Below are 17,683 nucleotides of genomic sequence, written 5' to 3' on the forward strand. Positions count from 1 at the left end.
TGACGTGATGATACATACAAGGAAACCGTTGATGAAATTCAAATCGTGTGTACCACACTCAGAATTATAAAAGAGATAGGGCCTACATGTATGTATTGCATTCAGAAACATACGAATTAACATGAGTGGTGCCTTATTTAAACGCTTCAATGATCATGGTAGTGAAAGATTTGGTCTCTTCTCAAGAATGACCCGACCCTTTCACTTTTTAATCACTTTTTCACTTTTTAAAGTGAAGATATCCAAGTTCAATGTTTTAAACTCTGCACACACGGAAAAATGGGAACCCAGACGTCCGTATTAATTGTAATTATAACTTCAACAATTAGCGTTTAGTATTCTAAAAGAATGCGCAAAAAATAATAATAATAAAATGAAATAAAAATTACAATGCATTGTCAATCACCAACACTATATATTTATATATTTTATCAATTTAACATACAGACTTGGTCAAAAAGGTTTACAAATTTGTTTAAAAATTATCACCTCACATTTTTAAACCATTTTAAACAGCGTTTTTCCAGATATCATATATGACTCTAGTACAGAAAATAACTAAAAAATACCGGTGAACATATACACGTACTTTTTACCATCCACACTGTATTCAAATTTAGAGCATATATCCCCTTCAAACAAAATGTCAACAAAATTTAAAAGACACTTACATACTTACATTACACTTACATTTATCACCAAATTTACACACAATGGACATCAGCATGTGCTTGTCAAAGGTTACGTGTCATATGTAGCGTGTTTCTGTCGCGCACTGCAATTAACGCCTCTAGAGGGCGCGGCAGGCCTTCATCAAGGGGAAGAATTCTTTCTGGAATTCACATGGGTGATTGTTAGCATGCTATCCATTCATCAGAACTTCAATCTTCACTCGCGCATAACCACCAGGAATTTGGGGGGCCAAATAATTTTACCCAATATTTTACGCATTTCTGTTTCACCCCCAAAATAATCTAAAATTTTACTTTAACGTGCAACGTGCATTTCTAATGCAACAAAATTAAATTGGAAATGTCATCCAATACAGATTGATGACATAGTATTTGAATTGCTAAATTTAAATCACATTAGGCAAGGTTTAAACCTTTTCATCTTAAATGGCGGGAGTTCCTTTACTTCTTTTGTGCAGAACATTATAGTTATTTTTGGATCAAAAGCCTTAAGCGACCTCGAATAAGCTGCAGTCCCCAATTTCTTCTAGCATGGCCAATGCACCAATTTGGATGCCAGGGAAAAAGAGAAACTAGGTTTTTTAGGATATTTGGGATCTTGTTTGGGAAAATATAACGTAAGTAATTTGCCGCCAGTTGTATGTGTTTGTAATGATTGAATCGACACTTAATATACCGGCTACACGCAGGTGTATGTGCACGCGAATGCATTATAGTGAATAGATACATATAAATGAGTCATACCCTCATTCTTTTTTTTTTTCGTTGGATATTAATGGATATTACTCTGAATAATTTTGTGTACATTTCCATTAACAACCCTGTCTGTACAGCCAAGTCGTAAATTGCATGACGAAAACCCATAATTGACTTTCATATAAGCGGTTTGCTTATCGTCAGTCAAGGATAGGTTTACGGTCGAGGTCGGAGGAATTTTATATTACAAGTGAATACCAAGTTTACCACGGATAAAACGATGACAGGTCATCCTTCCTGCTTGGTTATCCTCTCTGCTACACTGCAGTTAAGTATGTGAGTTAAAATCATGGGATCTTCGGATTGCGTTTAAGGTAAAGTGCTTTAAAAACGTTATACGTCTTATTTGGAGGCCAGATATGACATTCAGGGGTTCAAAACGTTCTGTTGCTCAACAACAAAGGTACGTACATTTGTACATCAGCTGACCTCTGTACTTCTTGATAATGTCACACGGAGAACACGATGTCCCCTCTGACTGAATGACTGAATGTCCACTGGTGGTGGCTACCCTCTACCAGGGCCACAGATTGATTTTTCATTATATATTTACAGGTATGTCTCCCGTTAATTCCTGACACATTTCTCTCGCCACAGAAAATTGCACATAATTAATCTGCGGCACTTAAGCGGGGAGGGAGGGGGGGGGGCGATGGGTTCGAACCGCCGTTTTTGCCGGGAAAAGGTCCGCTGTGGCTGGCAAATTATCTGGGCACACGAAGGTTTTATGGTAAATGGTCCACTTTTTCAGAAAAAAAACCACCCCCCGTAATTAGGTTGAGTTTAAAAATTTTCCTCCTTAACCAGTTCAATTCTCTTGGTGTGAGTCTGGGGTTGATCCGTAAGACCCCTTTCCCATAGATTTTAGATCGATCTATGCCTGTGGGGAGTCTCACTAGATTACTGTCAGTTTAGCCGACTTAATTGTCCGTCCCGCCTACTACAAGCTGTAAGGGGGTAATTAACTTTCGTGCCCGCTCGGCTTACAGCTATCTAGCGTGAACCCCCAGGGAGTTAGGTCCATCTAAATCTAAATCTCTGGATCGATCTAAATCTCTGGGAATGCACCCTAAGTTAATTAAAAGGAAAGAAAAACCCAGGAGGAAAAAAATGTACTTGGTATAATATTTGCCTTTGTCCCTGTGTCATATTTATGTGTCTACCGTTGTACATATCCTGTAATACTACATGTATACTTAGCTTCCCCATCTTAGACCTTAATAAGGACAAATCCCTAGCGTAATTTTAAAAAGTACTCGATAACAATATTTCCTATTAGGCATGGCGGTCGAAGTGATCAGAAAGTCACCTAGAACTAAATTATTTAATGAGAAATGGTATAAACCATCGATCACAAGTACAGAGACGGGTGTGGCGAGGACGCGTGAGTAGGAAATTGCTTTTTTTTTCATATGAAACTTCGATTTGGCCAGGAAAGTCCAATGACTCGGGTAAAAAGCAAATCCCCTGAGGAAATTTGTCTCATTTAACGTTCACTTACGGTTCTCAATCTATTCTAGAACATTTAATTGTTTTTTTTTACAGTTCTAATGTTGTTCTGTAATGAATGTAACAATTCGAGATCTGTTTTTGGGAAGTCCTTCAGAAATATCCTAGAATAATTTAAGAGCATTTTTTCATTAAAGGAGAAAAACATTGTTTTAGGACACATTGAGAACCGTAAGTGAGCGTTAAATGAGAAAAATTTTCACAGGGGAATGCAGGCTAAGTCAAATAAGTAGGTTTGTTAATTTGTTTTCATCCCACCCTTTAGAAAGTGCGTTAAGTTTTCCGCATCCTACATAAATATACCCCGGTAATTCAACTGCTTTCTGTAACAAAGGTGACTTAATTCCTCAAGCTTTAGACAGCCCCATCCTTGCTCGGCTCATCTTTCTTCAACATCAATGTAATAAGCGAGAAATAGAGCGAGGAATGAATGCGCCGTGTCACTCTGTCTATGAATACAAATGTACCTGCATCGTTGCCGCCGTTGTCCTTATAACCCAGACAACTGTATATAGATATTATAATGGGGACAGGTATAGAACTATATGGGCTAGTATGGTAGAAAAACACGCCTGCCACCTGCGCCAAGGTAAAAAAAAACTACGTAAATAACATAATATAATAACCTACTAAGGCATTTCTGCGTGATGTACCCAAGTGAATTGTACCATTATTATCATAAAGCAACATTATGCAGGCACCATTTTATGAGGTTCTTTTATGTTTCCATTTTTATTTTAACAGCATTAGTATTAGTATTATTGATCTTACCTCCCTTTTTGAGGCTGTTAGTGTGATAGATTGTTACTAAAACCGCGAAATGTATACAGGGAGCAATAAAAAAAAGACAAAAGAAAGCTTGTGTTAAATCTAATGTCCTTGTGCACATCATAACATATTACAGGTGATTCTGGATGTATAAAAACTTTCTGACTTAATGGCCTCTTAAAAACCTTTAAAGGTACATTTCTGTATCTTTTGTTTATCCTGGACTTTTCTCGCAAGATACAAGTTTTCTTTAGAATAGAAGAGAAAAAATTCCTCCTCTCAGGAAGCATTTCTTGATTTGTTCCTGCACTTGGGTTTGATGTTTCCTACCAATATAGTTTTCGGTCACTTACACCGCCATGCCTCCCTGTACACTTCACAGGGAAATAACGACACCAGGTGTGTTTTAATCGTGTTTAAGGTCTGAATTGGAAAAATTGAGCTTTGCACAATATAAAGCCACAGGCGGTATGACTTTTCGGACATTTTCAAACGCGAATGGTAGACATTTAATATTCTTGGCTTCGTCAACGCGCTCAGGTAACCGGGTCGCGTTTTGTACTAGTTCATATGTAGGTCGTTCGAACATATTGAAAAGTTCAATGATTTAGAGCAGCTTTTATGGCTCGTGCTTTGGTGATAAAAGCATTCATCGGCTTGATATCTCTCTGCTTATCTCTCTGGAAACTGTAGGTCTGATGCTGAATCAATACACGGTCTTTGGAGGGTATTGAAACGCAACGTACGACAAACTATAAATATCTGGATTATTTAGCTCAAATAAGTCGTTACATGATTACACGTGTGCATTTTCGTGAGGGTAGTGTAATATTCTACCGTAAATACCGTAAATAATGAATATACAAAAATGTACTTCATGAGGAGTAAAATTTCCTTTTTTCTATCATTAGTTTATATATTTATGTGTTATTATTTTTCTTCTTTTTTAAGGGGGGGGGAGGAGGAGAACAGAGATAGAGAAGAATACAAAGATAGCGACGGGGAAACAGGAGTTGAGAGAGTCTCCCCCCCCCCCCCCCCATTCCCCTTGCTCCCTGTGCTTAAAACTGATGTTGTTGGAAAAATGTGTCTGTTGGGAATCTTTGTAATAATACAATGTGTGTCGATCTACAGGGCATATTTCAAGGCTATGCTATACTATATTATACAACTTTTGACTTTATTTCAGATTCTCTGGACCCTGGAACAGGAGTCAAATGCCATATTTCATCTTCGTGCTGACTTAATTAAATAGAAATAATTAAATAGAAAATAAACAGGACATACACTGTTACTACGCCTTTGGTTGGCGAGAGAAGGAACGTTGATGGACCTTATCGAGTATTGAACCCAAATGCGATGTGTGCCAGGAGAAACTTTGAGCATCAGAGATGCACAATTTCACTTTATACGTAAAAGAAAGAAGAGGATAATACTACACCAAACGGTCTTTAGCCTTTTAATCTTGGGAATTGGTCCGTCTTGTGGTTGGGCTCGTATTGCGGAGAAAGTGCTGATTTGAAATACACGTGCTCATTCAGATACATCTATTTTAAAACGCCTTTAACAAATTTATCTGCATTACTAATTAAATGCTCATTTCTCGTATGCAGCCATACAATCACTATCAACTGCGGCCAAACTACTGGGATTTTTATTAGTTTCAACTCATTCACATCACGAAAGAGATTCTGGTGTACAGTAAAAACCATGAGGCGTCTCTCTTTATTCACAGTGGCTCGGCTATGCAGGCCATTCCTGAAACGTAAAGTTCTGAAGTTCTTCACAGTGACTGCAATAATTTGTTTTACCTTAAGCATTTATCACTTACAGCATGGACCTATCCAAGCAAAAAGATATGTCAAATCTCTGCCAAATTATGCATGGTTAAAAAGGTCCGATCAGAGCTCAAATCAAACCGATGACAGGGCATGTGTATTTCCAGTATTGGACCCATACAGCCCCGAGATGATGACTTTCTTTGAAAAACCGTCGCCGGTGGAATGCTGGATAGATGAAGACTGGGTATATATAGAAAATGGCACATTTCGGTTTTCAGAAACAGCTTTGAGGAAATACGGACCAGACATTGAATGTTCCTATAGAACTATAACGCGTGGCAAAACTGACTTTGAGGTGGACCGAGGTCCACATGTGCCCTTCAAAGATGGAGACCCTTTAAAGACTGACTTTGCAGTTGTGCGATGCTATGGTCGTTTTTGGAAAAAGTTTGAAACTATTCTCTCCGGCATCTCTTTTCGGCCTCACCTTCATGCCAGATATAAACCATCAATGCTGTTGGAGTCCTCAATGGGTTTTAATGTTCTCATGTTTGGATTTGACTCAGTATCAAGAATGACATGGATTAGGAATTTAAGGAAAAGTTACGATTATTTCACCAAAGAATTGGGCGGTATCGTCCTGGAAGGATATAACATAGTTGGGGACGGAACGCCGCAAGCTCTTTTGCCAATTCTAACTGGGCATTCAGAACCGGAACTACCCGAAGCCAGACGAGGAAAGCCGAATGCAAAACATGTGGACGGGTAAATCTCTCTCTCTCTCTCTCTCTCTCTCTCTCTCTCTCTCTCTCTCTCGTCTTATGTATTCCTGGTTCTCATTTATGTACTGTTTTTACAGATCTTGTCTCGTTTTTACCACCTCTAATGCGTAGCACTCATATGGTGTCACGATGGCGCAGGGTTCGTATTATTTAAGCCATCTTGGATGATCCACATTAAGAAAAGTTAATGAAACATCACGAGCTGAACCACAGACAAACTTAAACCACGCTTGCGTGTTAGATCAACGTGGTCAGCTCGTTTTACGCGTGATGCGCCGGGTGTTAGGGACCATTCCCACAGATATGTGGATCGATCTATCTCCCTGGGGAGTCTCACTAAATTGCTATCAATGCAACCGCCTTAAATGTCTGTCACGTCTAGTAAAGCTGTTAGAGGGTTATTATCTTTACTCGCTCGCTGATTTGGTAGGCGTGACAGACATTTAAGCCGGTTAATTGGTGGCAATTTAGTGAGACTCCCCAGGGAGTTAGACTGATCTAGATGGATCGATCTAGGCATGGGAACCAAGTCTAAGTCTTTAAGTCCTCACTTTCATGTGGGACCCTCCCTGTCAGCACTCACATGTGGGACCCAGATGGATAGGTGGTTGTTTGTGAGCCGATCTGGGCAGAGGTTAAATTCCGTGGTCTTATCTGGGTCCCTGATAGTCCTCATATGGGCTAGCATAGCTATCTCATGGGTCACTTCACTGTGTGTACATGTACGTATAGTGACTCCTGATATCTGTTGTTGACAGGACATATTTGAGACTATATATGATCAGCGATATTTGAGCCTATTTTTGAGTAATTTGGAGCTGATGATTCGCTAGGTCTAGGTTCGCAAGATCTGAACCATTAGTTTTTTTAATCTTAAAAATAATCTTTTTTAATTTTAAAAATAGGTTGCCCTTTTTGTGGACCTGTATCAGCAAAAAACCCTTCCCTTCATTAGCCCACGTCAGAACCTATAAATCATGTAAGGGGCCACTCAGAATAGATGATCCGAGTACTTACTGATCCGCCGACTAAATATGGCCGACCGCACTTCAAAATCGATATCGCTAATTCCATGATGGTCTTCCCGCAGTTAGTAGCCTACTCGGATCATTTAATCTGAATGGCCTCTATGAACCACCTATTTTAATCCTTTTGGGATTGTCAACATATGGGACCCACATCACAGTCCATACGGGCCCAGACGGGCACCATCACTGTGTGATGACTGGGTTTATTCGTAGTTTTGCTTGCATTTAATTTTTTGTTGTTCATCAAATCAGTATGTTGTCGCCCCCCAAGTCTAATAGTCACCATTTCTGCTGCTTATTCCTCATACTTTAGATTTCTAATAACATGGTTATATTAAAAGATCAACCTAATGTGTTTTATTTTACAATGATGTTGACTAGTGCCAAGGGTTGACTTATAAAAATATTTGTGTATTTGAATTCCCTATTCCTGCAAAGAAAGAATCCACATGAGGTTGTTCTTAATTTTTTAAAAATCGTGTTTAAAGAGACGTTTATCAACGAGCAATGACGTCTTAATATATGTCAATAATGACTATTCTGATTTATTTCTACAGGTTTCCTTGGATTTGGAATGAATTCAAGAAACTCGGTTACATCACTCAGTGGGGAGAAGATATGTCCCACGTCGGCACATTCCAAATGAGGATGCTGGGATTTAAAGATCCGCCAACTGATCATTACTTACGGCCATTTTTATTAGAAGGAGAATATTATTACGAAAAATCTAATTGCTTTGGTGCTATTCCTACTCATACGCATATGATGAATTGGGGAAGAGACATGTTTTTAATGTATAAAGATAAACCAAAGTTTTCATATTTATTCCATTCCAAGTACAGCCACGGACACACCTCGCAATTACAAGTAGCAGACGATGACTTGTTGGAATTCTTGCAATGGTTAGAAAAAGGCAGGTACTTAGACGACACCATTTTGATTTTGATGTCAGATCATGGCGCGCGATTTACTTCTGTAAGAGACTCTGTCCAGGGAAAATTAGAAGAACGCATGCCATTTTTCTCGTTCCGTTTTCCAAAGAAATTCATTGAAAAGTACCCAAAAGCCTACGCCAATGTGAAGAAAAACTCCAAAATCCTTACCACCCCCTTTGATATTCACGAGACATTCATAGATATGATAAATCACACTGGTGCTGGAGTTGCAGATATACGACGGAGAGGCGTAAGTCTCTTTAAAGAAATTCCTAAAAGTAGAACCTGTGCGCATGCCCAAATTGAAGCTCACTGGTGCACGTGCTTGAATTGGGAAAAGGTTGACAAAGTAGATAAAAATGTGCAAAAAGCCATAAGTGCTGTTATTCAAAAATTAAACTCCATTATAGAATCACAAAGTCACGTCTGTCATAAACTTGAGTTGGGAATTGTTTCTCAAGTTGTTCGTTATAGCGGGGCAAAAGAAGCGCTCTTGCAATTTAAAGAGAGCGCTGATGGTGATGGTCGTCTGCCAGACTTTTCCGATAATATGGCGATGTCCGAGATATTGTACCAAATTAATTTATCTACCAAGCCAGGGAACGGACATTTCGAGGCGACTGTTCATCACACAGTTCAGAGCGGCAATTTCACTGTATATGACAAGGAGATAAGCAGACTAAATAAGTATGGAAACCAGCCCCACTGCGTCTCTGGGAAACTGCCGCACTTACGACCTTATTGCTATTGTAAAGAACAGTTATCGAGATAAACAAGCACGTTGTGTTAAGTTTAGCACAATATTTTAAAGGTACTTTTACCCAACAAGCTGTTTAAGTGGTACCCCTATACGATTCCCACAAGGTTTTTTTTTTATACAACAGACGTAGGAATATGTCTACACTTTTGCCGAAAGTGATAAATCATTTTTTTTATCCTGAGTTTCGGACATGATACAAAGATGCGTCTTTATTTATAAAGTGCATATCTTACTTGCGGAAAATATTATCGCAAGTATATTGTTTGTTTGTGGTCACTTATTTGTTTCAAGATAGAGGCCACAGTTTTAAAGATTTTGGTTTTAAATTTTTTGTACGTTGGTTTTAGGCCTAGGATGAACTTTTCTGAATTTCATAAGGATAATGTATACAGTTTATATGTAAAACATTTTCAAATTTTCAATTGCTTTGTAAATTAATGTTAGATAGTGAACGGTTTGTGGCCTTGTTTACTCTGTAACTTAAGTCGCTTTTAGAACAGATGACAAAGCCTAACAAAACCAAGTCGTTTGCATCACACAACTCCACAACTGAGTCAATTGCTTCTCTACAGTATCGCATACTCTCAGCATTCTCGCTTATAAGACCAACTTTAGTGGTGTCGTTCGCATATTTCATTAGAAATTAATGCGCCTCCGTCTTTAAATTGCACGATTCAATAAAACGATACTTTGCAATTATTATTTTTACGCTTTTAGTTATTGAACAGTAAACATTTTTAATGTCTGCTTTTGTCAGTGTCCCCTGACTTCTTTTGAGAAGTGTATTTCATATCTGCTTAGGTAATGCAGAAGTAAACATAGTCGTGTTATGGTATAGTGTTAGGAGATGCTGTCACATCAACAACACATTGGAGTGATTTGGCTGTGAGCTGATGACGTTATATAGCAGCTTTTCTGTAGTGAAATTGTGTTTTTGAATTCAAACAGATCTCCCTCACGTGAACAGCTATTAACAACGTTTTAACTCCTATTTAACCACAACTGTAAGTACTACAATTCATTCACAGTACAATGTAGTTCTTTTTGAAAGGCTTATTTCTGATTTCACCGTATTTTTGAGTAAAGAGGTGAAAAGTATTGGTTTGATGGCACATCGTATTTAAGGGATCATGTCTCATAAAAAATCAAAACACTGTCAAAATAGATCACACCCTTGTCGCCAACTATACCAATTTTCATGCTGTTGTCTGACTCAAGGCCAGAAATGCGCAGCATTCACGCGATACGCTAGGACGCAACAGTACGGCTTCACGTGACTCAACTAGCCAATCACAGCACAACAATGGCACCGCACACAGACTTTGTGATAAGTACTCGAGGAGCCAAAATTGACTTCTTGGACTGATAGTAGAGTGCCTAGGTGAAAATACTGAAAAGCTCATAACACACATATTAGAATTTCTAGATATAGTGGTTCCATCACCACAGAATTTAACCTTGAAACTTGGCCTACTACCACATTCAACATCAGGGTTGTCAGCCAAATAGGATTTGATGGCAAAAATAAGCTCAGATTCAACATCTATCTCAGCCCCATCATGTGGCCCTGGAGTACGTTGCACATGACAAATCACATTCATCTCTTTACGCATTTGTTTTATTAGGTAGCTTTTGGGCAGCCCATCGTCAAGTAGTGTTAGCTCATGGTAACAAACGTCTGACATGTGCAGAGGAGTTTATTGTAATATATTATTCTTATTGTTACATTATTAAATCTAACTCTGTATCCAAGTAGTAACTATACTGTACCAAGTCAGGTACTGATGATGTGCAGAGGTCATATATTCCAGAATAAGCCATTACCACTAATTTATAACTTTTATTTTTGTTTAATATATTATTCATGAAAGAGTTCACGAAAGATTATTTTAAATTGTTAAATTGTGATCTTATTCTTTTTATATTCAAATAAATGAATAATTTGGGTAAAATTGGTCTTCCACTTCTTATTTGCATTTTTCCTTTACTACAAGATAATTTTGGAACAGTTGCAGCATTAAAAATTAAAATAAAAAGCAATCTGAAAGAAGAATTTTGCATAATTACTAAATGATGATAGGAATTTTGGATTAAGAGTTAGTCAAATAGTGATATTGTCAGTCAATTTATGTAGAATCGGATAATATGATTGAAAATACTGATTGAATTCTTGGCCTTGCACTGGGTAGTTTTACATTTGTGCCAAGTGCTTTTTTTGGACTCCATTGTACAGTGGTAAAAGTTCTTCAATTGCCATGAAAGTTTTTAATCAGACTCTGTATGGTGCTGCCTTTTGCTGGTGCTATCGGCAACGAATTAGTTTGCCTTTGTTTCTGAGTGAACCTACCGTCTAAAATCACTATTTCTGACAATATTTACGTTTTGCTGAGGGTAGGCTAGGCAATGCACGGCAAACCTCTTAGCACGTGTGTACAACAGAATTTTTTAAAAACCCTAGCGATATTTGGTCAGGAGTTGCTTGAAGCATAGCACAGCGTTGCTGTCTATCGGCATCAGGCCGTTAGTTTGTCAATTATCCGCCATGGGCCCACGAATTGCGACCCATTTATTTTATTTTAACTGTTTACTTGAAACAAGATAAGGCACAATCATCATTATGGCTATTCAGTAGTATTAATTCATACAATGAAGCTTTCATATATACAATAGATTATCCTTGATTGTCTTTGGCATTACTTCTTAATAATCAGTGAAAACATTTTAAACACATAAATGACAAGACGTATAAAGGAAAAATAAATCATAAACCACTGTAAAATGATACAAAATTTGTGACAAAAATCAAACGATCTCTAAGACTATCCTATGTAAGAGCTAAAAAAGATAGAAAGATGCTCATTGAAATTAACTGGAAAAAAAATGCAAAAAGCTACTTTCCGATATTTAGGAAAAGTAACAGTTTTACCGAATCATCCACATCCTTCTGTGCTGAGGGCTGTGTGTGTGTGTGTGTGTGTGCGTGTGTGTGTGTGTGGGGGGGGGGGGTCTAAATACCTTGTTAAAACAAATTTCTTATTCCTCAAAAATGTAACCATTTTCTTTTTCCCGGTCTATTAGATGTCTGTTAGTTTTCTCTCAGTCAGTGTGTAGATAAGTACAAGTCAATGCGCATGTAAGTACAAATCAATGCCTAGAAAAGTACAATGATTAGCTGGCATGTCTTGCAGGCACTGCAACAGCTGCCATCTACCGTTTGATAAGATCAATATATTGGGTCTAAATACAAATTTCAACTGGAGACAACATGCACAAAATTGTGAAAAAAAAAAACTTCTGCGTGTTTGTCTGAGGTGATTGTGGATATTGACTTTTATTGAAATAAAAACAAGTCATTTCGGATTGCATATGGCACGACCGTTTTGAACGGGAAACATGACTAGATTTTTAATTATTTATATATATTATCAGTTCAGTAGTCTAAAAATAATATAAATTATAAAAAAGCTGGAAAGACTAATAACTAAATTTGTTTCACTATTGTACATCTCCCACAACTATCCAGGAATCCAACCGTTTAAAATATTGAGGTAAAATTATTACAGATATATTGTTCCTTTACCTTGATACCTGATCTTTACAATAACAATAGGCTCGTAAGTGTGGTAGTTTTCCAGCGACGCAGTGGGGCTGATTTCCATACTTATTAATTCTGCTAATCTCCTTGTCATATACAGTGAAATTGCCGCTCTGAACTGTGTGATGAACAGTCGCCTCGAAATGTCCGTTCCCTGGCTTGGTAGATAAATTAATTTGGTACAATATCTCGGACATCGCCATATTATCAGAGAAGTCTGGCAGACGACCGTCACGATCGGCGCTCTCTCTGAATTGCAAGATCGCTTCATTGGCTCCGCTATAACGAACAATACGAGACACGTTTCCCAACTCAAGTTTATGGCAGACGTGACTTTGTGATTCTATAATGGAGTTTAATTTTCCGATCACAGCGCTAATGGCTTTTTGCACATTTTCATCTACTTTGTCAACCTTTTCCCAATTCAAGCACGTGCACCAATGAGCTTCAATTTGGGCATGCGCACAGGTTCTACTTTTAGGAATTTCTTTAAAGAGACTAACGCCTCTCCGTCGTATATCTGCAACTCCAGTGCCAGTGTGATTTATCATATCTATGAATGTCTCGTGAATATCAAAGGGGGTGGTAAGGATTTTGGAGTTTTTCTTCACATTGGCGTAGGCTTTTGGGTACCTTTCAATGAATTTCTTTGGAAAACGGAACGAGAAAAATGGCATTCGTTCTTCTAACTTTCCCTGGACAGAATCTCTTAAGAAAGAGTATCGCGCGCCATGATCTGACATCAAAATTAAAATGGTATCATCTAATATTCCGCCCTTTTCTAACCATTGCAAGAATTCCAACAAGTCATCGTCTGCTACTTGTAATTTTGACGTGTACCCATGACTGTACTTGGAATGGAATAAAAATGAAAACTTTGGTTTATCTTTATACATTAGAAACATATCTCTTCCCCAATTCATCATATTCTTATGGACTGGAATAGCTCCAAAGCAATCTGATTTTTCGTAATAATATTCTCCTTCTAGGAAAAATGGCCGTAAATTGTGATCTGTGGGCGATTCTTTAAATCCCAGCATCCTCAATTGGAATGTATTGAGACTGGACACATCTTCTCCAAACTGAGTGACGTAACCGAGTTTTTTAAATTCTTTCCAAATCCAAGGAAACCTGTTAGAAATAAATAAGATTACTCATTCTGTGACAAAAGTTAACACGTCATTCCTCTTTGATAAAAACACGTTGTGTTTCATCAAAAACGATTTTAAACCAAAAACAAGCCTATTTGGATTATTTCTTTGAAAGAATTCGGGATGGAAATGTACATAGTGTATATAGTACCCTTAGTGCATCCCATAGGTTCCCACAAAACGTTATATACGAAAATGACCCCAAATCCTAAGGAATCTTACAGGGCACATGTCCTATAGGGAAGTAGAATATAAAAAGATATATAGAAAAAAGAGAGGCATTTACCCATCTACTTGTTTTGCATTCGGCTTTCCTCGTCTGGCTTCGGGTAGTTCCCATTCTGTATGCCCAGTTAGAATTGGCAAAAGAGCTTGCGGCGTTCCGTCCCCAACTATGTTATATCCTTCCAGGACGATACCGCCCAATTCTTTGGTGAAATAATCGTAACTTTTTCTTAAATTCCTAATCCATGTCATTCTTGATACTGAGTCAAATCCGAACATGAGAACATTAAAACCCATTGAGGACTCCAACAGCATTGATGGTTTATATCTTGCATGAAGGTAAGGTTGAAAAGAGATGCCGGAGAGAATAGTTTCAAACTTTTTCCAAAAACGACCATAGCATCGCACAACGGCAAAGTCTGTCTTTAAAGGATCTCCATCTTTGAAGGGCACACGTGGACCTCGTTCCACCTCAAAGTCAGTTTTGCCACGCGTTATAGTTCTATAGGAACATTCAATGTCTGGTCCATATTTCTTCAAAGCTGACTTCGACATCCGAAATGTGCCATTTTCTATATATACCCAGTTTTCGTCTATTTCACATTGGATCGGAGGCTGTTTTTCAAAGAACGCCATCATTTCAGGGTTATATGGGTCCAATACTGGATATACACATGCCTTGCCATCGGTTTGATCTGAGCTCTGACCAGACCCTTTTAACCAGGCATAATTTGGCAGAGATTTGACATATCTTTTCACAAGAATAGGTTCACGCCGTAAATAATAGATACTTAAGAGAATACAAATTATCGCGGTCACTGTGAATAACTTTGAAACTTTACGTTTCAGGAATGGCCTGCATAGCCGAGCCACTGTGAATAAAGAGAGACGCCTCATGACTTTAACCGCCAGAATCCCTTCTGTGCTATGAATTAACTGAAAATAATAAAGATTTTATTAATTCAGTCGCATTTGTTGGTAATTGTATGATTCAATACGGAAAATGATCATGTTACCGACTCAATTTAAAATTGCTCAAAGCGTATTAAAATAGGTATATTTTGAGCACGTGTATTTCAAATCAGCAATTTCTCCGCAATACACGCCCAACGACAAGACGGACTCATTCCCAAGATTTGAAAAGGCTAAATACGTTTCGTGTTGTATTATCTTCTTCCCTCTCTTACGTATAAAGCTATTTTATGTATTTCTGATGGTCAACGTATTCTACTGACACAAAACACGGTTTCAAAACTCGGATAAAACAATCAACATTCCTATCCTCTCCGACCGGAGACGTTGTAACAACTTTTGACCTATTAATTATTCTTTCTATTTACAGGATTTGCAACACAATGTCAGTATAAAAATAATAACAATATAATAATAATAATAATTATAATTATTTAACTTTGAACATTTTACTTTGAACTTAGTTCAGTATATAAACAGCAAAAGGCCTGTGACCTGGACGATGTGCATAACTGAACTGTGCGTATCGTACAATCTATATAGGTCACGATGTTAAACAGACAAGGTTCACAGGTTGATCAGTACGGACAAGGTAGGCCCTATAACCTTAAAAACGCGTCATCAGACAAACAACCAAAGCAAATAGGAAGATAAGCGAAGGAGGCACATTAAGGTCTGGCTGTGTGCTCTCCTCCTACCCCCTATCCCCCTCCCCTCCTAAAAAAAAGAATAACAATAATAATACCAAAAAATTAGATTAGAAATAATAACATAATAGACAAAAGGAAATTCTACATCTCATGAACAACAGCCCAGCTGACAAACGACATTGATTCACCGTTGAATCAACGTTAATTTTGGTAGATCAACGTTGAATCAACGTAGAATCAATGTCGTTTACCTGCTGGGCAGGTTTGTAAATTCATAATTCAATATTAAAAAAATCAATCATTTTTGTAGCCAAATTCGATTTTTCGGGCCATCAGCTCAACTACTATTGTAACTGCAGTGCCGCCTACAAAGTACCAAACAGGATGGCCAGGCATCGTTTTATTTGTGGTATGCTCGGGATTTACTTGTTATGTAGAATTGCCCCGATATCCTAACCCTCTTAATGACTGCCGAAGAGCACCCCGTTTATTTTGACATATGATTTTTGACTTGGCGGTACATACGGAGATGTTCATTGAAATACCCTGTACACATAACCATTCACAGTGATATCCGTGAATATCCAATGGTAAAATTCTTTGTTCACCTCGTTGAGGTTATATGATGCATGTACATGGGTCGATTCACAAAAGCACACGCGACATGTACGTACACTGAGCAAAACTATTAACGCCTCGCGCAATACTCTAAAATATTAATCTGCATCATTGGCTACGAACATGTACATATATTAAATCATACAAAGTAAAGTTTGTTGTTCAGTGTGCTGCAGTTTACTGTCCGTAGCTACAGATAAGTGGTTACCCCACTGCGTTATATAAATAATTCACATGGGGGCGTTAATATTTTTGCTCAGTTTTTACACCATTGTGTATTAATTGTTGGTGACATAAGAGCATATACATATAACTGGTCGTATAAAACTCACGTTGTATTTCCCAAAACAAGATCCCAAGTTTCAGTGAAATTTTTTCGTTCTTCTCAGCCTCCAGACTCTTGCATGGTATTAAGGTCTACGTGACTACCGCGATCTACGTGAACTGGGTATCGCTAACACCAGGTCACATGCGTTCAAAGATAAAATTGCACAACAGTGCAAGAATTTGAGAACTAAAATACAAGAATATCGCATGTATGGAACAAATGTTGTAACGTTTTTAAAGTTTTGTAGTCATGGTAATATTGCTACCCTTATGTTTGCATTCAGAGGCTGTAAATGGCGTTCAAGTTACATAATGATCCTAATCTCAACTAAATTTCTTTTGAGCCCTATTTGTTTAATTTGCGATACCCAGCTACTTCAACCATACTGATGTAGTTGGTCATTAATAGTATAATACATTTTATGTTACTTTCCGTATAATAACTCCTTGTAATTGTACAGACTTATACATTATTTATCTTTTATTTATTTATTCATTTGATTATTTATTTATTAAACGTTATTTATTGCGGTTTAAACACGTGGTAAATATAAATTGTTTCTTCCCCATGTTTCTCCTGAGGTAATAATAATAATAATAATAATAATAATAATAATAATAATAATATATTTATTTATTTATTTCGAGTGTAAAATCCATAAAATGTTCAATAGACTGTACAAAGGTGAGTAAAAGTGCCCAAATAAAACACACACACACACACACACACATATATATATATATATATATATATATATATATATATATATATATATATATATATATATATATATATATATATATATATTAAACGATTGTCTGAGGACTGCAGGAAAATTGGAGAGAATAGAAATAACAATAGATTAAAACAATAGCAACAATAACAGTCCCAAACTTTCTAATGTTTTCAAATTTCAAATGTCATTATTAAGAATAGTCCATAAAAGTATAGGGCTCCAAATGAGCCTATAACAGGAATGGAAGTCCGCTAGGAACCGTAGTCCGTTCCCCATTACTTTGTACAGGTAACATTCGTCCCATACATTAACCCCAATACTTCAACTAACCCTAACCTGTACTAATCATATCGGAGCCCGGACTTCCATTTCTAGGACTTCCATTCCTGTGTAACGT

The 17,683-nt window shown here is 37.4% G+C and overlaps 2 protein-coding genes across 5 annotated transcripts; one reads left to right on the top strand and one right to left on the bottom strand.

The window, feature by feature from the left end:
- The first annotated feature begins 1,136 nt into the window (after positions 1-1,136).
- On the top strand, positions 1,137-9,756 carry LOC106178658 (uncharacterized). 4 transcript variants are annotated; one of them, XM_013561934.2, is made up of 4 exons: positions 1,496-1,762; positions 2,728-2,832; positions 4,915-6,271; positions 7,874-9,756. In XM_013561934.2, exons 3-4 carry the CDS (start codon positions 5,436-5,438, stop codon positions 9,021-9,023), a joined length of 1,986 nt encoding a protein of 661 aa, XP_013417388.2. In that variant the 5' UTR covers positions 1,496-1,762; positions 2,728-2,832; positions 4,915-5,435; the 3' UTR covers positions 9,024-9,756. The 4 variants fall into 4 exon arrangements, with proteins under 4 accessions (XP_013417389.2, XP_013417388.2, XP_013417387.2 ...); XM_013561935.2 differs by lacking the exons at positions 1,496-1,762; positions 2,728-2,832 and adding an exon at positions 1,137-1,309; XM_013561933.2 differs by lacking the exon at positions 2,728-2,832.
- A 2,828-nt stretch (positions 9,757-12,584) lies between these two features.
- Positions 12,585-16,727, bottom strand: LOC106178672 (uncharacterized). Its single transcript, XM_013561959.2, has 3 exons — positions 16,555-16,727; positions 14,044-14,918; positions 12,585-13,737 (listed from the first exon to the last, which is right to left on the bottom strand). Exons 2-3 carry the CDS (start codon positions 14,877-14,879, stop codon positions 12,588-12,590), a joined length of 1,986 nt encoding a protein of 661 aa, XP_013417413.2. The 5' UTR covers positions 14,880-14,918; positions 16,555-16,727; the 3' UTR covers positions 12,585-12,587.
- Between the last annotated feature and the right edge of the window lie 956 nt (positions 16,728-17,683).

Source organism: Lingula anatina, chromosome 10, assembly GCF_051362555.1.
Source record: "Lingula anatina isolate TDL-2025a chromosome 10, LinAna3.0, whole genome shotgun sequence".
Taxonomy (NCBI): domain Eukaryota; kingdom Metazoa; phylum Brachiopoda; class Lingulata; order Lingulida; family Lingulidae; genus Lingula; species Lingula anatina.